Source organism: Haemaphysalis longicornis, unplaced genomic scaffold (genome assembly GCF_048455015.1).
Source record: "Haemaphysalis longicornis isolate Haplotype H1 unplaced genomic scaffold, Haemaphysalis longicornis Haplotype H1 scaffold_3, whole genome shotgun sequence".
Taxonomy (NCBI): Eukaryota; Metazoa; Arthropoda; class Arachnida; order Ixodida; family Ixodidae; genus Haemaphysalis; species Haemaphysalis longicornis.
The window spans coordinates 189,341,570-189,368,280 of NW_027526335.1; the positions used below are offsets into that span (position 1 = coordinate 189,341,570).

The window sequence follows — 26,711 nt, forward strand, 5'->3', positions numbered from 1 at the left end:
GAGAAGAAGAGAGCGGAGTGGGTCAGGGAACAAATGCATGTTAACGACATATTAGTAGAAATTAAGAAGAACAAATGGATGTGGGCAGGGCATGTAATGCGAAGGCAAGATGACCGTTGGTCATTAAGGGTAACAGAGCGGATCCCTAGAGAAGGCAAGCGTTGCAGGGGGCGGCAGATGGTTAGATGGGCAGATGAGATCAGGAAGTTGGCGGGGATAAATTTGTCGCAGATAGCACAGGACCAGGATAATTGGAGATGCATGGGAGAGGCCTTTTCCCTGCAGTGGACGTAGACAGGCTGATGATGATGATGATGAAAGTCAGTGGAAATGTTGCTTGTGGATGCACAAACAGGGACACCTAGTCATGTCGGGGAACTTGGAGGAGCAGTGGAGTTAACTTTTTTACCAGGATGTGGGAGGAATATATGCACGGACGTGTTGGTAAGGCCCTATTTGCCTTGAAGTTAGCTTTTGCTGTGTGGTTGTCTTTGCTAGAAAGGCAGAGTTTTGTGAACGTGGGCGGTGGAATCATGTGGGTCACTCACTCGTAGAAGGAGTGCGTAGACTACGCACACCAGAAAGCGCCGTGCAGGCTATGGACAACGGGGTTTGGTTACAGACAGACAGACATGGCCGTGCAGGCAACAAGGGCATATAACACACTGGATATCAGTGTGCAGACGGGGGCTATACAGCATGTCAATTACACGTGTGTGGCTACAGACAAATGGATAAGAACATGTTCGCGATGCATAAATGGGGCGGTGTCGATGGAGATGGCACGGCTGTAAAGTTGGCTTTGCCGCAGGGATGGTAGGTTGCGGATACGGGGGCAGAGCCAGGCCAGTTAGAGATGCACGGCCATTGACTGGTATGTTGCATATGCATAGTCGGGGCCACAAGGGTTATTGACACAGTAAACGGAGATGATCAGGTTACGAATGCTCGCGCAGGGCTGGGTCATGAGAGTAAGGCTGGGAAAGGCGTAAGGCTGGCTTTGCTGCAAAGGCGCGATGGTCACAGTTATGGGGGCAAGGGGTAGTCTGTTCGAAGTGCACAAGCCGGGTTATGTCTGTGAAGTCAGCTTTATGAGAAAAAGTGGACGAGGTGAGCACTTAACTGGGGGTGCTGCGGAAGCACTAGCACATTTTGTCCTAATTTGTACAGATGTGCATTCGTTGCTGTGATAAGGCTTTGGTGCTGTGCTTTTTATCTATGTTGCCCACTATTCCAGGAGGGTGGTGCCATTCCGACAGGCTTTTAGTCGAGTTCCCCTGATGCAAGTCTTGTGTTGTTATCGCCCATAGGAACGGACGTCCACACGTGTGGCACGGGGGACAGGTGGGCGGTGCTGGTGGTGACGCCCATCATGCGACGTGCCCAGCAGCTCCAGTCGGCCCGGGAGCTCGTCTTTGTGGACTCCGTGTTGTCCTGCGACGAGACCAAGAGCACGGTCACGTGCCTGCTGGCACCCTCCAAGGCTGGCGCTGTGCCCATCGCTGTTCTCATCCACAACGAGCAAAGCTCGGAGGGTTATCAGATGGCCTTTGACCTGCTCAGGAGCAGCCATCCACTGTGCTTCGGAGGCCGCGAGGTGCGAATGCTTCTCCTGCATGCTAGCAAAGTGACTTTTTGCAAATGACGGACACGGACCAAAAGAAACTGCTAGAACTTTAACAAGCAAACAATCAGGAGATGTTCGTGCTTCATTATGGAAGCCTTGTTCACAATGGCTTTTTTCATTGTTTGCTTTTAAAGTTTTAGCAGTTTCTTTTGGCCGGTGTCTGTCATTTCTATTGCAACGTGTTTCATCCCAATTAGGTAGTCTGGTTTCCATCAAGCTGCGACTTTAGCAAAGTGACTGTGTGGTGAAATGCCCCTATTTGAGTGGTGCCAGTGAAACTAGGCGTGATGGTCATTTTGTGTCGATGGTTGTTGCCTGTTGTAGGGAAGAACCCGAATTAGCTGATTTGCCGCAAAATGTAACACAAAAGCGTTCGGTAAATATCGAAGTGATTTGAGTTGAACTGCTTGCATTGTAGGTAGGATTCTTTTATGATAGGTCCCCAGTTGCTTTCAAAAATAAATTGTAAAGGTAGGGAAATTTGTAAATCTTGCAACACCAGTTTGTAATCTCTAAAGGGGCCAAGAAGACAAAATACAACCTGGCTGAATTTGACAGAACTAGCTCTTCGTAACTCACTCAGCTGCATTCCAGCCACAAAGGACGTTCATTTTAATCGAAAAAACAAGAAATGTTGAAAAACTTTTGATTTTCGCACTCCGTTGACATAATATGGGCACGACTGGTGTGATATGAGCCAGCACTGAAAACAGATATCGGTGTGTCTACAGCACACTAAAATTCAAGCGATTCGATCAAACTATAGTGTAAGAAGTAGTTTAGGTGTTGACATTGCGCCCGACAAGGCGACCACGTCTTGTTCGGTGTTCCGGCACATTTCGCTCACGCTGGTAGATGGCGCTGGTGTATGGCAGCCCTACCATGCTGCTGCAGAAGTTGTGCCAGCTTGCGTATAGTTTGCCTAAACATGTACCGTATTTACTCGCATAATGATCGCACTCGCGTAATTATCGCACTCGTGTAATGATCGCACCCCTGAAGTTCGTCGTCAAAATATGACTTTTTTTATTTCCCGCGCAATGATAGCTCCCTGAACTTGCCGCAGCCATATGTTGTTGTGTGCCAAGTCTAGACGACGATGGTCCTGCTTACGTAAGTTTCCGCCTCTTTCAAAGCGGACATGGCTACGTTATTGACGCGGACTTGATGATATTAGCGATATCGGCAAGCTTGCATGAGTTCATTATTGGTGCGCAATAAACTCTGACTAAATGCACTTAATGTACTCACAAAACATAAAAAACACGCTCGGCTTGCTGCGTCGGCAGCTGTGTCTTGATGTCCCACACTGTGACAGCAGCAGCCACTTATTGGTCGACCTGTTCTCACCTCACAGCAAACTCGTTCCGGCGCGTTCCGTAATACAGTAGAATCTCGATGATACGAATCTTGCGGGACCGCGAAAAATATTCGTATCATCCGAAATTCGTATGAACCAACACAGACCAAAAAATTGAGCGCTGAAAAAAGTTTTCGTTTATTTCTTTTCTTACTTTCGCATGAACAAATCCATGATTTTTTCTGCTTTTTTTACACCCCCACGTCACAAAGCAGTCCTTTCTGGAGCGCGTAACGCTTCGCCTAGCTTCGCGCTTGTCTCCTCACTCCCGGTGTCCAAGCTCGCTACACGCCGCAACAGTCAAGCGTGAACCACATGGTGCGTTTTTGCACGCGATTTGCACGCCTCGGCTTTGCGCGCGCTGTATTTTCAAGGCCGCATTGACGATTTCGCGCCCGCGGTATCTCCTACCTCGGTCAGAAAAAGACCCTGACGACTTGCGAAACGCTCGAGACAGCCCGCTGGCTCTGCCCGAGATGTTTAGGCTTAGCACTCCAGCAGATATTTTATGGGCGCTTTCACTAGCGGCGCGGATGGTGTTTTATAGTACCGTTTTCGCCAACGTTATCAGTTCCTTTATTGCACAAGAAACTTCGTGTCTGCCTTGAGCGGCATTTTAAAGAGCGGCTAGAAGCAGTCGCTCAAGCGGCCGTGCCACTTCGCGGCCGAAGCCACCGCCATGTTGCCGCCGCCGGCCGCGGCGCGCGCAGCATGCGAGAGGTTTCGCGGCGCGCATGGGGCGTGCGGGGCGCGTTTTCGCGAGCAGAAAACAGCCCGGCCGTTTCTGAAGAAAGAAGAGTGACAAATGGGGAGAGAGAGCCGTCACTTGCTTGTTCGGCAGTCGGGCGCCTCGCCGGCTCGTTCGTATCATCCGCCGGGCCGCGCAGGTCCGTTCGTAACAGCCGAAATTTTTCCCATTGCAAACAATGCAATTTTGCCGGGACTTTTCAGAAATTCGTATCACCCAGAATCGTATCATCGAGATTCTACTGTACTATAATTCCGGCGCGTACCGTAATAAAAACGCTGCATTTTGCATCAGTCGGTGGTCATTCAGTGGTCGGTGGAGTTCTTATTATGTTTTTATTTGTTATGTTTATTATGTTCATGAAACTTATCGTAAACATTCTGACCTGGAACTTACATTTTCTGCGCTGAGACTTTTTGCCGAAAAATTTATCTCGCGTAATGATCGCACCCCTAACTTCGCATCATATTTTTGAAAAAAAAAAAAAAGTGCGATCATTACGCGAGTAAATACGGTAGGTGTAGCCCACAGGCGTCTTAATTGCAGCAGCACACAGCTTTAGTGGCTTAAGTGTGGCAATCTTGCCGGTACGTTTGAAGTTTATGCATCAGTCTAAGCGAAGTTAATCCAAACGATAGACTGGAATACCTTAGATGATGTGTGACGTTAAGAGCGAGTCATCTGTCACTAAGTTCGGCTAGCTTTGTTGTATCCTTTTATTACTTTATTTACTGCTCGTAGACGTCTTGGAGAGATTTTCATCGCTCATCTCGTGCGTCGTGCGAGAGCATGGATGATTCCAAAGCGGTTAGGCATTATGGGTACTGCAGGCTTGAAAACATCTGAATAGCTAAACAAAGCCGTTGGGCAAGTTAATGCATTATGATTGAAAAATAGAGCGCGACTTGGACAACGACACTAAAGAAGGACGACGGGACAAGCGCTCTCCCGTCGTCCTTCTTTAGTGTCGTTGTCCAAGTCACGCTCTATTTTTCAATCTGAATAGCTGTACACCGCCAAGATGTTTGCTTAAAAAAGGCTTATTCAATTTTGCTTAGTGCAGGCCTCAAAATGGTCCGAAATTAGCACATTTTTGTTGTCGCAACTTTCCACAAATCAGGTACTGAAATGTTACGGTTCCGGGGAGTCTGTAGGCAGTTTATACTTTGCGTGTGGGGGGAGAGAAGGGCATTCTTTAAAAACCACTTTTTCCTCGTGGTGCTTCACTGGCATAAAAAGCTAAACCTGGATGTTATGAATCTGTGTGTAACGAATTCCTGGATTTAACAAAGTTTTTCAATTCCCCATCGCCACCCCCATTGAAGCCCATGTGTTTGCAATCTCTGCGTAACAAAACGTCGCGGCAGGTAACCTTGATATAATGAAGCCGGCAAGCTGATCATCATTGTTTTTTTTCACTCCTATGGAAAAATCGGCCAGAGAAGTTAACTAATTTAGCAAATACTATGCCACTGCGAGGAGCCAGCAGCAACGCCAACGTCTAGAATCACCTAAAAACGAAATTTTTCATTTTTCCGTGGCTAACGTAGCATCCACTTCTGGTTTTGCTTGCGTAGCGTGGCGCCACACCAGGTAGCAAGAGTAACTAGGCTTTACGTTTTTTTTTTCCCCTGTACAGCAAACTACCATGCGTTACCTCATGTGAGTGCGGTTTCAGTTCGAGACAAGTTTTGAGGTGGTAGGCCGTCCTGTCGATGTGTCGTCGCACGTCTCGACTGGTAATTGTGGTATTGGTTTAGAGGTGATGAGTTCTGCTGCCAGAAGACGAACACTTGGGTCTTTTCAAGACAATGTCACAATTTTAAATGGCGTCTGCGCCGCCGAGAAAAAAAAAAGTCGCCACCTGGTAGAGTACCCCAGCTAGCACTCTCGACAATTTTGATTGCTGTAAAAAGCATCAAGTGTGCAAAAAGGCACCCTTCAGCCCACATTTGGTTCTTGAAACGTGTTAAAGGAGCCATGAAGACAAAATGCAAGTTCGGTCTATTAGAAAGACTGCTTAGTCCCGATAACAACGATACCAATATCATCGCAATCTTCGAACAAATAACGGAGACGTGAAAGAAGACGTGTGAAGCAGTCGCGACCCCCTAGCCCATTTCCCGCAACTTTTCTATGATGTCACGGAACCTTGTTTGTGCGATTGGCGGCCGCCTAACTGACCTGTCGCGACGACACATGACTGGACGTCTGCAATGGGGCCTCTAGTTCCATTTGACCGCATCACTTGAATGCTAACGTGCAGTTAACGTACTGAAAATTCTGTTCTATTGTTGGCCCGTATGATGCCATTCTTGCTCGTAACACGTCACTGTGGCGCAAAATTTGAAAGCTTTTAAATACTTCTTGCTTTTTCATGTTAAAAAAACATCTTTTGTGGCTGTAATGGAGCTGAGTGAGATACTGAATCCTAGTTCTTTCAAATAAAACGAAGTTGTATTTTCTCTTCATGGCTCCTTTAAGGCTCCAAAAAGGTGTCAAAAGGCAAAACTAATATACTTACCGTATTTACCCGATTCTAACGCGCCCCCGAATCTAACGCGCACCTGATTTTCCTGGCAAAAAAACCGAAAAAACTTGCACCTCCGATTGTAACGCACACGGGACTTTGTGACCCAGACAAACGAATGCGACAGAAACGGGCGATTTAGTTCCTGAAGTAATCTCACTCATCTCGCTCCTCGTCGCTCTCCGCTGACGACAACATCTCAGCCTCGGTGCCTTCAAGCACGTTCGCGATGCCACACTCCTGAACGAACGTTCAACCATGGTCGATGGGATCGTGGCCCACGCCTCGCACGCCCATCCCGAGAGCTTCTCCAGAGGTGCACGCTTCAGCCGACCGCTCGTTTTGAACGCGTGGGAGCTGCTGCTGCCATTGTTGTTATCAAGCGCGCAAGTGAAACGATTTGACGATTTGTGTGAATGCCGATAGGCTTGCTGCATCCGAAAAATCGTTGCTAAAAGTTTTGGCGCCATCTTGAGAAGGCGATGGCGATGGGTGGGACGAAATTTTCGCTGTTTCGGCAGTTTCGGTTTCGTATCCGATTCTAACGCGCATGTGATTTTTCGGCCAATTTTTTCGGAAAAAAAGTGCGCATTAGAATCGGGTAAATACGGTAGTTCGCGTTTGTTATTATGGGTGTAAGTGACCTTGCTTCATTGGAACGCTGTGTAGAGCCCAAGTTTGTGCAAAATCAACAGGCACAGCTCATGCAGCTTTTGACCGTAAAATAAATCAATGAAGGTTGAGTTCACCTTTATCGATGTCTAGCATTTCAGCTTCGTCTCTGCTTCATTCCCCCGAGCCTTAACCCCGAAACTGCATGCAACGAAAACCTGCATGTAATGAAAAACTGTGAATTTTTGTCAACTTCATTACATCCAGGTTTAACCGTATAATTCAATCTAACGCAAAATATTAAGGAATACAAGTGGTTGCCAGTGCTAATGTTATTCCTGTTTCATCTGTGCCCTAATTTTAAGGTAATCTAACTACTATCTTCACTAATAGTGTCACATTTTGTGCTTGTATAATTTAATTCTGCTTGATTGGTGCCTGTCTCATAACAAATGTTTTTAGCCTGAGAGACAATAAATAACCATAAAAATGATTTATTGGGACAGCTCGTCAAGACTTGTGCTGGGTATACTAATATGGAATATGAAAGAGGGTATGGTTATGGCACTGTGATACATAATGTCCTGTGTGTGTGTGTTTTAGGTCCATATCTATATCTACATACATGTATTAGTGGATCACACACGTTCGAAACGCAGTTATATGCATACAGCTCGAAATATTTTGTGATGCACCTGCCGCAATGTCAGTAAAACGTACACGTGAACATCACCAAAGCACTTGCAAGAAAATAGCGATAAACAAGTATCTGGGAAAAACACAACAAACTATAGTATCATTAAGCAAACAGCAGCTGCAAATCTATGCTTTGAGGATGCGCATAAATGTGGCACTCATTTAATAAACCTTGAACACTTCCTTACACAGGGGTGACCTACACTGGACTTCTTCGCATATGTCATTTGCTGGATGCCTACGATGGGCAGAGCTCTGCGAGCTCCTTCTTCTGTGACCGTTTCTTCAAAGCCACGTTGGCATGCTGACAATGCTCCCTCAATCACATGTTTACATAGTAATGCAGCAGGTTTCTTTGGGCTCAGTGCATGATCATTTTTTTGGGCTCGATGCGTGCCCAGCGCACATTGAAGAGAAGAATGCACGAAGAGCGGCATTGGCTCTTCATACCTGCTGTTGCCACAATTTCAGTTTGGAGAAAAGCACTTCTCTGCCATTGCTGAAACTATTCAATTGCACAGCTCAGTTTAACATATCACACTGCTAACAGCGGCCACAGCACGACAGCGCTACACAGCACGACAGCGCTACACAGCACCAACCGCTGCGCCCAGCCATGCTCACCACTTGGTTGGGCCCTCAGGCTGCCGTGCCCTGTACAATTGCGCAGTTGGCTCCGCTGCTAGCTCTGAACATGATATGGTCGCGCCAGCTGCCACTGGGACAGTGGAGTGTCATTACCTAAACTATTGTAACGGTGAAAGTGAGCACTGGGGTTTGTAGCAATAAAGAAAAGCACTTTATTTAGAGGGCGAACTTGTGCCCGTAAGTCTGCTGTCACCGCTAGCTGCAGCGTTCACCGAAACTGCTCCTTCGTCTTTCTCTTCGCCTTTTTTCTCAGCTGCTGGCTTCAACGTCCTCACTTCGAATACTGGGTGTGGGCCGCTGGGTCTGTCTGGCAATGATGATAATAATGCCGTGGCATTACTCCCCCTCCCGGAAACGGCATCGACCCGATGCCGGATGGTTGTTCCTTGCTATTGCAGCCTAACCAGTCTGGGAAACGTAGTAGCTGAAAAGCGCCGTCTCAGTGTGCAAATACGTAAAGGCAACCAGATACGTTCAGTCAGGCTGGACTTGGTCTGAGCGAAAGTAATAGGGCTTCATGCGTGCCACATGTACGATCTCTGGGGTAGGCCGCCGTCTCGATGAGCACGCTGCTGTTGCCTTGGGTTCTGCCTCGTAGTTTACATCAGATACGCGACGAAGGACTCGATAAGGGCCGAAGTATCGGCGGAGAAGCTTTTCCGAAAGCCCACGGCGACGGACGGGTGTCCACACCCAAACAAGCTCTCCAGCTAGATATTCAGGATTGCGTCGTCCCTGGTTGTATCTTTGGGCGTCGACTGTTTGTTGCCTTAGAATGCGAAGTCGGGCAAGCTGACGAGCTTCTTCAGCGCGCTGCGTGATATCTTCAACGGCATTGTCGGCAACGTCCGTGTGATCTACGGGAAGCATAGCGTCCAGTGTAGTGGTCACCGGGCGTCCGTAAACAAGTTGAAACGGGGTGAGTCGAGTTGTTTCGTGCGTAGCCGTATTATAAGCGAAGGTAGCGTAAGGTAGAATTTCGTCCCAATTCCTGTGTTCTAAATCGACGTACATGGACAACATATCCGTGATGGTCCTGTTGAGGCGCTCCGTGAGCCCGTTAGTTTGTGGGTGATATGCCGTGCTTTTACGATGCTCGCAGTTAGTTAGCCTAAGGACGTTTTCCGTGAAGGAAGCAGTGAAGGCGGTGCCCCGATCCGTAATTACAGTGGTTGGTGCGCCGTGTCGCAGAACGATGTTCTCTACGAAGAATTTGGCGACTTCTACGGCGGTTCCCCGAGAGAGAGCCTTTGTTTCGGCATATCGTGTTAAGTAGTCCGTGGCTACAATAATCCATTTGTTTCCCAGAGATGATGTTGGAAATGGCCCAAGTAGATCCATTCCAACCTTCCTGAATGGCGCGTCGGAGGGATCAACTGGGTGAAGCATTCCGGGTGGTTTTACGGGAGGTGTCTTCCTGCGCTGGCAATCGCGGCACGTCCTTACGTAATGTCTTACCGATTGAAGAAGGTTCGGCCAAAAGTACCTCTGGTGGATCCGCGCAAATGTGCGACTCACGCCGAGATGGCCGGCTGAAGGCTCATCGTGACAGGCTTGCAGGATTTCCGCCCGTAGCACAGTTGGCACGACAAGAAGAAATTTCTCCTGGCTATCATAGCTCCGTTTGTACAGCACATTGTTCCGCAGGCAGTACGCGGCTACATTCCTAAGGAAGGGACGCGGCACGGTGGAGTTCCTGCCGCGCAGATGCTCGATGAGTGGCCGTAGCTCGGCGTCCTGCATCTGGTAGTCAGCCATGTCAGTGGTGCAGAGCACTCCGAGAAACGGGATGTCCTCTTCTGATTCACGTGTGTCGGATGAAATCGGCGCCCGCGATAAACAGTCTGCATTGGTATGTTTCCTTCCCGACTTGTATACGACAGTAATGTCATACTCTTGGAGGCGTAGGCTCCAACGAGCGAGTCGTCCAGATGGGTCCTTTAGGTTGGCCAGCCAACATAAGGAGTGGTGATCGCTTACTGCCCTGAAAGGGCGACCGTACAGGTAGGGGCGGAATTTGGTTATGGCCCAGATCACCGCTAGGCATTCCTTTTCCATTGCAGAGTAATTCGTCTCGGCTTTTGAAAGCGTGCGACTGGCGTATGCGATAACTTTTTCTGTCCCCTGCTGCCATTGCACTAGGATAGCGCCAATTCCAACATTGCTGGCATCAGTTCGGATTTCTGTCTCGCTAGTCGTCGAAGTGGGCCAAGATGGGTGCGTTCTGAAGGCGGGTACGTAGCTCATCGAATGCCGCTTGCTGCTCCCCTGTCCAAATGAACGGCACATCGTTTTTGGTAAGGCGGGTTAGTGGTTCGGCAATCTTGGAGAAACCTTCCACGAAACGTCTGTAATACGCGCAAAGGCCTAAGAAGCGCCGTATCGCCTTCTTGTCGGTGGGCAGTGGAAAGCAGCGCACAGCAGCTGTTTTGTCGGGATCGGGTCCGACGCCTTTAGCGCTGACAACGTGTCCAAGAAATTTTAGTTCTTTGAATCCGAGATGGCATTTTTCAGGCTTGATAGTTAGATCTGCAGAGCGGAGAGCTTCCAGAACGCATCTGAGTCGCAGAAGGTGCTCCTCAAATGAACTGGAAAAAACGACCACGTCGTCTAAGTAAACCAGACACGTCTGCCACTTAAGCCCCGCGAGTACAGTGTCCATCATCCGTTGGAAGGTTGCAGGGGCGGAACACAAGCCAAACAGGAGGACTTTAAACTCGTAGAGGCCGTCAGGTGTTACGAACGCCGTCTTTTCGCGATCTCGCTCATCTACCTCTATTTGCCAATAACCAGATTTCAAATCTAAGGACGAGAAGAATTTAGCATCACGGAAGCGGTCTAACGTGTTGTCAATTCGAGGAAGCGGGTAGACGTCTCGTTTTGTCACGCTGTTCAATTTGCGGTAGTCAACGCAAAACCGAAGCGTATTGTCTTTTTTCTTTACTAGAACTACGGGAGAGGCCCACGCGCTCTTAGACGGTTGAATAACATCATCATCGAGCATCTGCTTCACCTGACTCTTGATGATTTCCCTTTCCCTTGGCGCCACCCTGTAAGGTTGCTGGCGCACTGGCCTGACAGATTCATCCGTGAAGATGCGATGCTCCGCGATGGGTGTCCGGCGCACTTTAGATAACGTGAAAAAGCAGTCGCAAAATTCTTGGACGAGGGACTTCAAGGCCTCCTTTTGAGCGGTCGAGAGTTCGGGGTTGATCTCAACGGGTATGCACAGAGTCGCTGCCAGTGGATCAGATTGCGTCGTTTCCAGAGTGCTCACGTGCGTTACGTCAGCGATCTCTTCAATGAACCCGATGGCGGTGCCTTTTGCGAGGTGCCGACGCTCGTTGGCAAAATTAGTGAGCAAGACAGGCGTACATCCGCGTTGTAGCCTCACTAATCGTCGTGCTATGCAGATGCCTTTCTCTATGAGCAACGGGATGTTACCTTCGGCAATAGCAGCGCAATCGTGGGATGCATCGCTTTTAACATTCACGAGCACGCTAGTGCGAGCTGGTAGCGTGACATCGTCGTCAACGATGCGCAACGCCTTGTCACGCTCGTCTTCCACATGACTGGCAATAGCTCCTTTGGTAGAAAAGCTAATTTTAGATTTCTCCAAGTCGATAATTGCTCCGTTGGTCAACAGGAAGTCCATGCCTAGAATTAGGTCTTTCGAACACTCCGGAAGCACAATGAATGCATTGACATAGGTGAAGCCGTGAATCTTGATTTGGGCAGTGCACCTACCGACGGGAGTAATCAAGTGGCCTCCAGCTGTACGAATTTGAAGGCCAGACCAGGGGGTCAGAACTTTCTTTAAAGTTGCGGCGAGAGTTTGACTTATAACAGAATGGTCCGCGCCAGTGTCAGCCAAGGCAGTCGTCTCGTGGCTGTCGATGTCCACACGTACGTCACACGATACCGGTTCAGCGTAACAGCGACTGGGACTAAGATGACCATTTTCTTGTCGTCGTCGTCGTGGTCTTCGCAGTGGAGGATGTTGGCGGTTAGCAACGTCAGCGGCCTCACCTCCGGAAGTCGCTGCCCTTAGTTTCCCCGGTTCTCGGGGCTACCAGGGCGACGGCTGGTAGAACCTGGCGCGACACGTGGACTCGGGGATCTGCGTCGGGTGGGAGGAGACGGTGACCGGGGCTCACGGCGTATGGGAGGAAACATGTTCTGACGTCCGGCGATGTACTCCTCGATCTCCCGGGGTCGTTCTCCGTATTTTGGGCACGGTGCGTTTGGCGAAAATCCCCGCAATCCAGCCCGACGGTATGCACAGGTGCGGTAGACGTGCCCTGCTTCCCCACAGTGGAAGCAGAGAGGCCTGCGGTCAGGGGCACGCCATACGTCGCTCTTCTGGGGTGTTACATCCATCTGGTAAGGCACGTCGCGGGGTCCCAAATGTACCTTAGGCTGCGGCGAGACGGGGACGATCGCGGGCGGAGAGCAGTAGGCAGGGTTCCTCAAGGTAGCCGCGTACGAAATGCGTGGCTCCTGTCGCGCCATGTCTGCTTGCTCCGATGTCCTCACAGCTTGGCTGATTTCCTCTCTGACCATTTCGGCGATGGACACCGAAGCAGGTGACACGTTTCCCGGTTGAAGGCGGTGGAGCTCCTCCCTGACTATTTGCCTCACGATCTCGCGGAGCCCAGGCATTCCGAGCTGAGCTACGTTTGACACGGTGGCTCCTTCGCGATGGTATTGCCGGGCCCATTGCCGAAGCGCCCTCTCGATCGCCGTAGCCTCCTTAATAAATTCGGAAACGGTTAATGGCGGATTCCGTACTAGACCGGCAAAGATTTCTTCCTTGACCCCTCGCATGAGGTGCCGCACCTTCTTGTCCTCAGCCATGTCGGGGTCTGCCCGCCTGAACAGACGAGGCATGTCTTCGGCGGATGTCGTGACGCTCTCATTAGGACGCTGACTCCTGGCTTGAAGCGCAGCCTCCGCCGTTTCTTTGCGGTCACCGGTCACGTAAGCCGCAAGTATCCGCCGACGAAACTCCTCCCAGGACGTCATCTTGGCCTCGTAGTTCTCGAACCACGTTCGTGCGCCTTCCTCCAGAGCGTAGTACACATTGTGTAGCTTGCGCTCCTCGTTCCATTCGTTGAACGCGGCGACGCGCTCGAACTGGCCCAGCCAGTCCTCCACATCTTCAAAGCTCTCCCCATAGAAGATCTTCGGCGTCCGTGGCTGATGAACCACGTACTGAATGGAAGGGGTAGGTGGAGGAGGTGCATCCACGACGCCGGTGTTTCGCCCCGTCATCTTCCGATTCCGGTCAGCCAAGGGCCCGTACTCCGCAGCCATCCGCGTAGGCGTCGGCTGATCCGCTCGTGAACTGGTGTAATTTCGGTACCTGGCGGCCTTGTAGTCGGCGTCCGGGTAGGACCTGTTATCATGTACCCCGCACCTCCACCACTTGTAACGGTGAAAGTGAGCACTGTGGTTTGTAGCAATAAAGAAAAGCACTTTATTTAGAGGGCGAACTTGTGCCCGTAAGTCTGCTGTCACCACTAGCTACAGTGTTCACCGAAACTGCTCCTTCGTCTTTCTCTTCGCCTTTTTTCTCAGCTGCTGGCTTAAACGTCCTCACTTCGAATACTGGGTGTGGGCCGCTGGGTCTGTCTGGCAATGATGATAATAATGCCGTGGCACTATTCTTACCTTGAGATCAAATGGAACTAGGGAATGGAATTGGGGAACAGAACTAGGGAACAGGGGAATGGAGCTAGGGAACTAGGGAAATGGAACAGTTTCCTGGAGGTGGCTGAGGCCTCCCAATGCACAGACTAGATTCTGTGGTGTTGCACAGAAATGGCTGGAAAAGTGACGGGGGAGTTGTCACTGATTCGTCTGTTTCCCTTTATGTCTCCATTATTTGGTTGAAGTTTGCATAAAAATTGGTATCGTTGTTATCAGGGCAAAGGAGTGCCTCTAATTTAACAAGACTTGTTTGTGGCTAGCTGGTTCATGACTCTTAAATTTGTTTAGCGCAAAAACCAAAGACGATACACAAGAAGAGAGACAGGGCAGGTGCTATAGCGCTTGTCCTGTCTTTTCTTTTGTTGTTTACTGCTTGTCCTGTACTGTCCTGGATTTACACTTGTCCTGTCTCCTTTCTTGTGTATTGTCTTTGGTTTTTGCGCAAAACATATTTAAGAATTGTCCTTCTAATGAAGCAAACTTGCACTGTGGTGTCCTCATGTCCCCTATAAACAAAGCGGTGATTGGGCATGTGTGGTTCTCCCCCTGCTTTGTCCAGTTCCCCGCGGCCTTCGTGACGTCTCCCTCACGGCTGGAGAAGCGGGCGCTGTCCCATGTGTGGCCCCGTGCCAGGCAGCTGCTGTGCCACATGCGGGCGCTGCAGTCCGAGTGGCGCTGGCTCACGGACGCCCAGAACGGGGTGCCCAAGAGCAGGCGCCCCCACTGCCTCTCCGCCTTCCAGAAGGTGCGTGTGGCATTGTCTTCCCCCCCCACTTTTGGAGCGAGAGCCCCGCATCTCTGCGCTTCAAACATGTGCGTTGTGAGGTACAGAAAATGCTAGGACTGGGAGATGGGGATTGCATTCCGGGAAAGGAGAACGGTCTGAGAACGGCCGGGGGAGTGCCCGGAGTAAGGGGCAGCTGGGCGCAGCGTTGGAAGGGGGTGGACCGCGGTTGCAAGTGCCATACAAGCCACTTTGAGAGGGGAATTTGTAGAAGGGGAGTGAACTGGGGGCTCCTGGTGATGGCAGGCGAGCGGAACAAGCTGTGGAGGTCGCTGTCCAGTGGTGACAGGTGAAAGAGGAGGTTTCTGCACTCGATCTCGCCCCCGCTGCAGCGATTCTGGCTAGCCAGTCAGCAGAGGCTGCTTGGGCGATTATGGTGGCAGTCTTGGTATTCATGGTAGCAGTCCATCTTGATTTTTTATTAGAGTAATGCGGATGCAACTATATATTCTGTCGTGCTGCTGTTGGTACAATTTTTTTGAGGAAAGAAAAATGTGAGTGGCAGCTTCACGAATGTTGATGTGACTTCTAGCGAGGAAACTTGTCGGGTGGGGCAACGCAAGGCACTAAGCAATGGCCTGATCTGTAAAACTTTGCAGGTATGCCCTAATGGCTTAGTGTTACCATCGTCGCCCTGCAACCCTCTGCTCGCGGGTTGTTTTCCCGGTACAAAAAATCAACGAATTTTATTTAAAAGGAACTGTTTATGCCACAAGAATCCTTATGCCAACAAGAATTTTAAATGTAGGTTCCACGAAGGGCATTTTATGCCTGATATAAATGTTTAAAGCAATTGAGACTAAAATTAATGCAAGTCTACGATAATAAACATGAACACTTGGCAAACTACTTTTGCCAGTGCCATAGTGTCAGCTCCTTCATGTCAAGAAAGCTTTATCTCAGTGTCTAGGAGTGTGAAACTAGACGAGCTTGTCATTGTTTCCTGTCGTATATAGAACATATAGAAAAAGGTTACAGCTTGAAAAAAAGTTGACGTTTGCACGTTATTTGATGGGAAAACTGGGCCTGTGTCAGCGCACAGCTAAGATGTCTAATCTAGATAGTGTTGATCGGGGAGTGCAGCCGTGTTGTCAGGATGCAAGAAGAGGAGCATTTGCCCATTGAATGCCGAGGACAGGAGAGGTGCTCCTCCCCAAGCCCCTTCATGCTGCTGAGCGGCACATCACCAATGCATTGTAGGAAAGCGTGTCGCCGCTAAGGGAGGAAGCCGGTGCATTTTTGCGCCATTTGATTGCAAGCGCTCAAAGTGGGACACATCCAGAACCGAACTAGTCCCAACTCATTGCAAATTTGCTTATTCGCGTTTTCAATGGGTTTCAATGTCACATGTCCAGGTTCTTCAAAACAAGTGTTTGTTTGCGTCTTTGAACTTCGACACACTTTGAAAGTGTTTGCCCTTCAGCACGGTAAGTTAGTGTGGGGACTGTAAGCAAACTCTGAGATAGGGAGTTTGACAGCAGCCACCTATGAAAGTGCAGCCTGAACTTCAGGGCTTTTGTCGATGGGTTCCTTATTGCACCCCTTGGGTACAGAAGTACCCATCATACATTGTCGCACTCCTTTTTAGCTTCATCGTGTCACACGCTCAGTCACCTGTCCTGATCTGTTGTGTTGCCGCTCACTGCACTCCTTTTTGTTCAACAGCTTTATGCCAGTATCTGGGTGTCTCCTTGTGCTGTGTTCACTGTGAGCCATCCTGAAACATTTTATGGTCAATTAAAATGCCCGGGCAGCTTTTTACAGAGGTTCATGCTAACCGGGCACGAGCAACTATGTGATAACTGGTACGAAATTTCTGGCAGCCTTTGATCATAAAATGTGATGTGCAACTGGCTTTGATTGATTGATTGTGGGGTTTAACGCACCGACGCAACGAGGCGATGAGGCGCGCCGTAGTGGAGGGCTCCGGATTAATTTTGACCACCTGGGGATCTTTAACGTGCGCCGAAATCTCGTACACACGGGCGTTTTTGCTTTTCGCCTCCATCAGAAAAGCGGCCGCCGCGGCCGGGAATCGAACCCATGACCTGCAACTGGCTTTGAGAAAAAAAGCTCTTCGTATGTACGTACGCACAGTACAGTGTGTCATCATCATCAGCAGCATGGCTTGCCTTGCGCTAGTAAGTGAAAAATGGTGACTGCCGACTGACTTTGGTAACAGAATGACGAGGGGAATGACGACCTCGCTCCTTGTAAAAGGCTGGCGCATTGCCGCTGTTGTCATGTGGTTGAGGAGCGGAATGATTGGGGCGATCCCGCACCTCCCAAATGTGGTACACCATCCTCACTGTTGAGGAACAGGATTGTTATCCTCTGTATGAGAGGCAGGGATGCGTGTAGCGAAATTAGGAGGAGATTTATGACCCCTGCACAGAAATTCCTTCTCCCAAGGTGATTTTGTCAGCTCAAGGAGTGTGCCAACAGTCCTAAAGTGGTGTGGTCATCCCTGGAATTCATGGCTGGGAGTGAACGTCATAAAGAAAGATAACAAGCAGATATGTACAATACACAGGAATGTTGGGGAAATCTCCCAAAACCATTTTCCCTCTAGTACCAGCTCTTTTCTTACAGGGCTGAGCTCTGAAGAGAAACTCAGTTGGCTGAGGTTTCATTTAGCTGAGGCCACGTTGCGGGGGCCAAGCTCTGACCCCAGATCCCAACCATGAGGCAGAGATAATTAGAAGGCCAAGAATGGGGTGGAGTGCATTCGGCAGGCATTCTCAGATGATGAATGGCAGCCTACCATTGTCCGGACCTGAAGGAGAAAGTGTATGACAGCTGCATCTCACCGGTACTCACCTACGGGGCAGAAACTTGGAGGCTCACTAAGAGGGTTCAACTTAAATTGAGGACGACTCAGCGCGCAATGGAACGGAAGATGATAGGTGTAACATTTAGGGACAAGAAGAGAGCGGAGTGGGTCAGGGAACAAACGCGTGTTAAGGACATATTGGCAGAAATTAAGAAGAAGAAATGGATGTGGGCAGGGCATGTCATGCGAAGGCAAGATAACCATTGGTCATTAAAGGCACACTGAAGTGATTGACTTGTAAACATTGCGGGATTACTAGCGCAAATTGTAGTCCGGAGTCCATAGGCCATGTCTCAACCACTCTGAGCACGTTTACGCAAATTTATTTAGTAGAAAAATCAATTCGAAAATGCTGTCCTCCTCTCTGAATCCTCGCCCATTTTCTGTGTTCATGTGAAGTCAGGAGGAGATGACTTGGCTTGACTGCACTACTACACGGCTCGCCGACCTTCCGACAGAGTCATTCGGCCCAGCGTTTAGTCCGCCGGCCGCCGACGGGTCGTCGCAATTCGTTTACTCAGTTGAAACTAAGCTACAACACGTTTGTGAATGGAAGAACGGGCCTTTCTTTAGTTTGTTAGTTTGTACACTGTATCAAGCTCCAAGACAAGGTTGCTCCGCACAAGCGCTGCACAAGCGCACATGCGACGCTTCGCTGACTGGTACGCTAGTAGGAAAATCTAAGGCCACTTGAAGGCGGGAGAAGAGTCAGTGAAGTCAATATAGGTGCTAAGGAAATAAAATCAACTGAAACTTTTACCGTACAGCATAAACTAGGGAGCAGGAAGCACTTTTTTGCGATGGGTGAACAAGCACAGCGGTCAGCAGCACGTCCGCACACCTGCAAACGCTTTTCCATCTAAGAAATGCAATTGCTAGACATGACACATTCTGGAAATTTGGGGGACGCTTACTCCACAAGTGCAAAACAGTCATCTAAGCTGCTCGTAACGCTAAAACTAAATAAAAGAATTCCCCCCACCTCCCCGAAGGGGATCGTGCGGAAATGCGAATGCATTGGGTGCACCTATGAGTGCGCTGCGGCAAGCAGTAACGGAGAGAGGCGTGCGCTCCACTGCATTTATATACGTTTTCCGAGCGCAGCGAGCAGAGAGAGGGTACGCGGAGAGGAGCGAGAGACCCGCGCAACACGCCCGCCCCGCGCGCGAGCTCTCTCTCCCGCCGAGCTCCGCGATGCAAGTGCCCTCACACGCCCGAGCGCGCTCCTCCTCTCCACTCACTCTCCGCTACTCCGCCTGAGCTCCGCGATGCGAGCGCCCTCACACGCCCGAGCGCGCTCCTCCTCTCCCTTGCCCTCCGCTACTCCCGCCCGAGCTACCACCTGCTCCGGTTGCTAGGCGCGCCACAGCTGTTGCTAGGGGCGAGGAGGAGCGCGGAGAGATAACACCTGCGGGCGCACGCCGACGGACCACGACAACCCCCGACTAAGAAATGCAGGACTAAGAGGCGCACGCTCACGTGCGCTCGCGCTGGAGGAATGCAGGCGCACCACGCCGACGGAGCAAGACAACCCCCGACTAAGAAATGCATTCGCATTTAAAATGTAAACTGGTTATACATTATATACCTTATATTTCACACACCCGGCAGCGTTGACTCGTGGCCGAGTGGTCTGGAGCGCTAGGTATGTTATTTTGCAAGTCGCAAGTTCGAATCCCCGAGGGTACATACTTTTCTTTTTGTATGTTGATTTCTTTGTTTTCGGCTGATGTTTTTTACATTGAATTCACCATTTTTCGGCCGTAACGTTCATTGCTGCTCGAGTGAGTTTGCAGAACGCGTGCAGACTGACCCTGACGCACTAGCGAGTTCTCGTTGGCGTGCTGTTGCCATAAGTACCGACTGCATGCAGGCAGTGAACACAGGCCAGAATCAGCAGACCCTTGGCCTGGTTGCGAACATACTTCTTACAATACAGGCATGCGTGAGGCAAGCTCCAAAGATTGGGGAAAAGTGCATGGAATGTGAGCGTCTGCGGTGACGTGAAGGGCGTTCGTCCACTGCGTAGGCCTCGGCTAGTGATTGCTATGATTCCAAGCTGTCCTGCTAGGCTGATCTGAGGCATTTTACAGCCGACAACATGACAGAAGCGCGGTATGGCGATTACTGAGATATCGAGAATGCCCATACAATGATAACGGCGGATGCCAAGCATGTTGTTTCACAGAACTGAAACCGAAACTTGTTTGAATGCTAATCTTGGACATCGTCCAATCACATAGCACCATTACCTCGCGTCACTGCGGTTAGTTGGCGCAGCCGCCACAAACTGCACATGATAGCTTTTTTCTTTCAGGCTTTATAAAATAAATACCGCCTTATCGCCCGGATAAACAATGAAAAGTGTGTTCATTTGAGCCAGTCTACGCAGCGCAAGCAAAAACTAGAACTTGAAAAATTCACTTCAGTGTCCAGGTAACAGAGTGGATCCCTAGAGAAGGCGAGCGTGGCAGGGTGCGGCAGAAAGTTAGTGGGCAGATGAGGTCAAGAAGTTTGCAGGGATAAATTGGTCGCAGTTAGCACAGGACTGGGGTAATTGGAGGTCTGTGGGAGAGGCCTTTGCCCTGAAGTGGACGCAGATACGCTGCTGCTGCTGCTGATGATGATTACTTTGCAAAGGTACTACTCTATCTCGTTCTTTCCTTCCTTTCAGATCCTGAAGGCCAGGGGAGAGGAGGAGCTTGCACGGGCTACGGAAGAGGCAGAGTGCGATGTGCACGACGCGTACATGGAACGAATCAACGACTTCGTCACGTCTGAGGAAGACTGGTCGCTGGCATGCCACGCCGGCGTGACAACACTGGATCAGGCGTCGATCGACTACTCGGAAGCTTCCGTGAGAGTGCTCAAGGACATTCTCCTCGGCCAGGTGGTGGCGTGGAATGCCGTGGTGCTCATCGACTTCGTCATCACGGAGTTGGAGACGTACCTCGAGGCGAGGCTGCTGCGGCACATCGATCCCCGCGAGGCGATGTGCGAGACCACCTACGAGAAGCTGTTGAGGGGAGGCGAGGTGTGTGGCGCGCTGTGTCGGGGGGGCAGCATTCTGCCGCTGGAGAGCGAGAGGGCCTTCAGCTTCAGGAACAGGTACGGCAGGACCGAGTGTGAGGTGCATCCCGAGCTCGGTTTCTGCACCTGTTGGTCGGGCAGCCAGGGCGCCTTTTGCCAGCACCAGATCACGGTGCTCAAGGACTTTGGAGGCGACCACTTCCCCCGAGCTCCGGAGCTCACTCTCAGGGACTGTCAGCTTGTGGCCAAGCTTGCCTTGGGGGAGAAGTCTCTGCCGCCGACGTTTTTTCTGATGTCCTCCGTGGCACAGAGTCCCAACAGGACAGATGCTGTGGGGAAGGTTGCTGCCGCTGGTGCTGCCGATGGGAATGCGGACAATTGCGGTGACCACGGCGGTCGCTCTTGTGTCAGTGATACTCAGATGCCAGAGGTGAAAGGCAGTTCGGGCCACCGCCCACAAGGGGGTAACCCGGTTCTTGAGGTGAGGGGCTTTTCTGGCTTTCCTCGAGTGGAAGCAGTCGCAGTTGTACGGCCGGCCGGGCTTTGGATGTTTATTGATCATCTTATTGGGGCGACAGTGAGGGAATCTTCCGTCTTCCTTTTTGCGGAGGACCTCCTCAAAAGCGTCGTGTGCGCCTTTCAGGGCATTTTTATACTGAATTACCGTATTTTCTCGAATCTAACGCGCACCTTTTTTCTGGAAAAATAGGTCCCAAAATCACACGCGCGTTACAATCGAGTACGACTCAGAAACTGTGACGCCGTATCGCCATTGACGTTTCAAGAAGGCCACTTGACTGCTGATCGCGTAGCCACCGCTTCGTATTCAGTTCGTGTTTGCCTTTGATTGTCTGCGTAGTCTTTTTTTTGTGTTCCTCTGTTCTTTCCACCATGGAATTTCCCACTGCGAAGACACGGCGGGTTCACCGCGATGCTGTGTTTAAGAAGAAAGATGTTGTGTGGGTGTCGTTTCCTTTAGCATTAGCGCTGTAGTTTTTTTTTTACATGCGTGGTAGCTTTTGACAACACCGATGGAGTTTCTTTTTTTTTTTTTTTGTTAAAGCCATTGCGCGAACTGGGGACTCGGCAGTCACTGCGCGGCACGCGCTCACTAGCACTCACCATTTTCTCGCTCTTTGGAGTTTTTACCAGTTTTTTTTCTTGCTAAAGCCACTGCGTGTGGCGGAGATGCTCAGTGGTCACCACGAGCACACACTCACGAGTGCTCGGCATTTTCTTGGTATTTTTTCCTGCAACGGTGAACCTATGGCTAATACAACAATTCCGCTGTTAAAATACAGTGAAACCCCAGTTATATTTCCCCAGGGTTTATGATAGCCCGGGCTTTACGACGGACTAGTCGAGTCCCGGTGAAGTCCCCGTAGAAGCAATGCGTTAAAAACCTAGGTTGTTTGACGCGATTTAAGCCTGTCCTGCATTATCTGATGACCCATGGGAAGCGCGCGACCCACCGGCGGACGAGATAAAAGTGCCGCGGGCCTGTTTCGCGGACCTTGAGTTCAATTTTTTGATTCTGTCCTGCATAGCTTTCTTCTTGGTCTCATCTTTTGTTCCTCTCCCTTCCACCAGCCACCCAATCCTCTGCCCAATCACTTTCCCCGTCTTCTGGCTGGTGTCTCCTCTTGTTGCACAGCAGTCGTCGGGGCAGCGTGCAGCAGGTGTTCATTTCGCCTACTCAGCAGTGAATCGCCAACGAGCTTACGCTGACGGGCTGATGCTTTCGCACGTGTTTGTCGTGATCGCGTGTGCCATGATTCGTGCCGACTGACGGGAATTGTGGCAGTGGACTGTGGTTGAAGGGTTCTTTTAATACTGCGTGATTGGCACCTGTACTTCAATATTGTTCTCGCATTTACCTTTTTTTTTTAGTAATTTAGGTTTCCAAAACCTGAAAAGTATTAGTTTGTAGTTCACATTGAAGTTTCTTGAAAATCCGTCACACAAAACTGCATTCGTGGGTGTAATTGTTGTTCAGATTTTACGGCGCCCGCATTTTACGACGCTTTTTCATGGTCCCGAGAAAGTCGTATAATCGAGGTTCTGCTGTTGTAAGTAGCTGGATGGTCGTGCGGGCTACACAGCGGGGTGGCTGGCAGAATTAATGCAACCGGCAGGAAAGACCACCATCTTTTTCAAACCACGTGAGCTTTTAGTTAAAAACACAAAAAGGTAATGTGACCCTTGGCGCCCGTTGAAAGGGGCCATGAAGACAAAATACAAGTTTGGTTGTTTTAAAAGTCTGCTTTTTTGATATCTAATTTTACCGCAAACTTCAAACAAATAATCGAGATACAGTCTAGCCAACTTATAACAAAATTGAAGTGCCACAAAAAAGGCATTGGTATAACCAGTAATTGTTATAGTAGCAGGGTTGGGCAGAAAATTTAGTGGTGTTTCACCTAATAGTATTTGCTAAACAGAAATGAAACTGCACGGCTGACCACCCAGACTTCGCCATGTGTGTGCCAATCGTCTCCACAGGGTTCCCAGGAAAGACCGCCGTCTTTCCCAAAGGAAGATGTCTCCGCATCAAATCCGTGACGTTGTTTTCTTCCTTTTTAAACAATTGACAAATTGCATGTCCCTTGGCATTGCTTTCTGCCTTTCTAGCATTGGTAATCAACTTTAGACTAGAGGAGCCCCTCTACCCCGCTGTAGGAGCCCCTCTACCCCGCTGTAGCTTTATTTTAATCTGGACAGTGGTGAAGAGCTGCTCCCCGCCTCTCTCATTTTCTGGGCCAGCTGACAGCAGGAGATAAGATTCAGGAGGCCTCTTTCTTCAGGTATAGCATGGCTACATAAAAGGCACAAACCTTTTCTTAGGGTTGGAAAGACGGGTGATTCCACAACTTATTTATTGCTTCAGGTCATGCCTGGTCACAAACAGGTCTCCAAATGCCATATCTAACGTAAGTTCATACCGTCAGGCTCAGTTGTTATAACCAATAGTAAGAAATAATGACCATTGTAATAGCAGTTTGTTTTGGTTCATGGTGCCATGAAAGTTAGTTGTTATATCCAATATATTGTTATACCCAGTATTGGTATAAGTGGGTTGGACTGTGTTAAAGAAAACGCATGAAGCAGTGGCGACGCCCCAGCCTCTTTCCGCTTGTTTCTCTGTTGTGACGTCACAGGATCTTGTTTGTGCAATTGGCATCCGCCGACCTAAACCGACTGGCGATTGTAGGGGCGCCTTCTGACTCTTGTGATCGTATCACGTAAATAGTAACATGCGTTGATGCACTGATAACTATGCTTTTAGTACTGGCCCATAGTATGTCACCCGTTCCCGTACTGCCGTATTTTCCAGTCTATAAGTCGCACCCCCCTCAAAATGACAGATTTTCTGGAAAAAAAAAGCGTATATAAGTAGCATCGGTGTATAAGACATGTCGGTGTACAAAACACACTTGTTAATCAGGTAAACTCATAGAGGATCAGTTCGTTAGAAAGTGCGGCAAAAAGTACACAGTTGTGGCGGCCGCCGCCTCTGAACGCATCCCCCGGTAAGCAGTCAAGACACGTGCATCTACTGTCAGAAGTCTAGACAGAAGTAAACTCTCAAAATGGTTTATTGATACACACAGATGGCATCTACTTGCAGACGGCATTCAGGCAAACCCATCAAAGCCTTCATCCTCTGACTCGCTAACAAATAATTCTTTCATTTAGACCATAGAGCTGCGTCTCTTCACGTGCGCCGACATCACGCAGCACCTTTTCAAGCACGAACCATGCATGGCCACCTCGTACCGGATTTATTCCATACATAAATCACACTGGTGAATAAGACGCACAACAAAAATTTCTGGAAAAAACCGCGACTTATACACCAGAAAATACAGTTCATCACTGTACTGTGAAATTTGAAAATTTTGCTGTGCTTTGTGTGTGTTTCGGTCTAACAAAACATCTTTCGTGGCTAAAAAGGAGCTGAGTTGGATGCTGAAGGCCAGTTCTTTCAGAATAAATGAAGTGGTATTTTGCCTTTGTGGCCCTTTCAACATTTATGTGTTGGTGATAACAGCTTGTGATTGCTTGGCACTTTAGCGACATGTCTCTCTCGCAGGCACAGGAGAAAAAGTATCGGGTCTTTGCGTCGCGTCTGAGGAAGGCCCACGAGCTAGCCAAGAACTGCCCAGGATACCTGACCCTCCTGGACAGGATCATCGCGGATCTCAAAGGAGTGGACACTAGCAGCGCAGCGTACAACTTGTTTCTGCGAGTCGGCGCCTCGTCGTCCTTGGAAAAGCGTCGCAGGTCTGCGCCAACCATCAAGAGGCCGAGGAGGGTGCTGCGAACCAACCTGAAGCGCTTAGACGGCACTTGGGCGTTCGATGCCGTGTCAGGCTTGACAGATTCCAACTCCTGCGTCTCCGATGCAAGCGATACGTCTAATGCTGCGTCACACTTGACCGACACTGAAATGTATTTCTCTGATGCGAACGACGAGTCTTGTGCTGTGTCCCACTTACCGGATGCTGGTGTTTCTCTCTCTAATCCTGCGAACGATGTGTCTGATGTTGTGTCACACGTTATGGACACTGAAATCTGCCCCTCTGGTGCAAACTGTGCGTCGGATGCTGTGCCACGCTCAGCAGATGCCGACGTCAGTCATGTGTACCACACATCTACTGCTGTGTCATGCAAAACGGATGCTGATACTTTGCTCTCTGATGCTAACGATCCATCTAATGCCGTGTCGCATGTAATGGACACAAACGCCGGTCTCCCTAGTGGAAATAATGCACCTCAAGTTGTGTCGAACTCAAACGATACAAATGTCTGCCTGCCTGATGCAAGCGATGCCTACAAAGTCACGCCAAACTTAACCAATACAAATGTGTGCTTCTTGGCTGCAAACGATGCATCTAATGCTGTGTCATGCTCAACAAGCTCTAACATCTGCCTGCCTGATACAGGCAACGCATCCAAAGCCGTGTCATATGTAACTCATGGAGGTGTCGGCCCCTCTGATGGAAACGGTGCATCCGGTGCTCCACCGCGCATAACTCTCATTGAAATGCACTTTCCCAATCCAATCTGTGAAGTGCAGTATGTGACAAGTGTTTTCAGTGGCAGTAAGTCCAGCTAAGAAGCACTGTTATTTATCTAATAGAGTGGCCTCTCTATAGGTTGCCACAGCTTTTGCGAAGTTTAATTTGCAAATGGCAGCTTTCAATCAGCAAATAGTATTTTTGCCACACAGCAATTTGTGCCAGTGAGTCCTTCTCCTACAGACCTACGAAAGAGGTACCTGCAAACCACACGTGCCGAATACCGCATTGTTAATGGCATTCTGTGCAACGAGCTTGCGCTGCCTGGACGACTGCTTCAGAAGCATGTGTGAACAGTAACCTTTTGATTGTGGCAATGTGTTTTTGTCATACTTATGATTAAATTGTCTTGGATTTTGCCCTGCAGGATAAACAAGTGTTGTGGCTGATGTATTGGACATTGAGTTATCGCGGTTACAAGTGAGACACTGTTGCTGTTAGTCACTGTTTTTGTGACACTTTGCGTTTGGATGTCTCTTGCTTGATGATTTCGAAGAGGAGGGAGCACTAAAATAGCAAAAAGAGTAATGTCCTCCACAGAAGTCTCTAAATCGAGAAAGTCACAGAGCAGACACTCGTGAACTCTATCACTCAACAGGTGAACAAACGCAACACACAAATCGAAACATTTTCTTGCACAGGCGTTTTGAAAGGCTAGCTGGCTAAACTCAATTAACCTAACTGGCAGCACTCTGCGCTGTCCCTTTCCTATGCTCCACAGGAAACTCGTCGGACTATATAATCAAGCTCACTGCAAAGTTATTGACACGCTTTAGCTCATTAAATCTGGACGGTTTCACTCACGGCTACAGTGTCTGCAGCCTCACGGGGAACTGGGGGCTAGCGTGAGCAACATGGTGGAAGGTGTCTTCGCATCCTACTTGTCGAAGTGCTCTCCGACATTTTCTCGTCGGTCCTGACTGGTGGACTGCCCTCCCAAGGCCTGACAAAGCGTTCTGCATCACCTCGAGGACCGGGCCAATAGAAGTTCTCCAGAACATGGTACCTTGTTCTTCGAACACCTTGATGACCGTGTCTGACGTTCTCACG

General features: G+C 49.6%; 1 protein-coding gene across 2 annotated transcripts in view; it reads left to right on the plus strand.

Moving 5' to 3' along the window:
- Nucleotides 1-26,478, plus strand: part of LOC144175898 (uncharacterized) — a 41,079-nt gene extending 14,601 nt beyond the window's left edge. Inside the window, exons 4-7 of one of the 2 annotated variants that reach the window (XM_077704962.1) lie at nt 1,311-1,597; nt 14,493-14,678; nt 20,225-20,584; nt 24,674-26,478. In XM_077704962.1, coding sequence (XP_077561088.1) covers nt 1,311-1,597; nt 14,493-14,678; nt 20,225-20,584; nt 24,674-25,699 — 1,859 coding nt within the window. In that variant the 3' untranslated portion in view covers nt 25,700-26,478. Of the gene's footprint in view, nt 1-1,310; nt 1,598-14,492; nt 14,679-20,224; nt 21,062-24,673 lie in introns of both variants that reach the window. The other variant, XM_077704961.1, reaches the window with a different exon arrangement.
- The last annotated feature ends 233 nt before the right edge of the window (nt 26,479-26,711 follow it).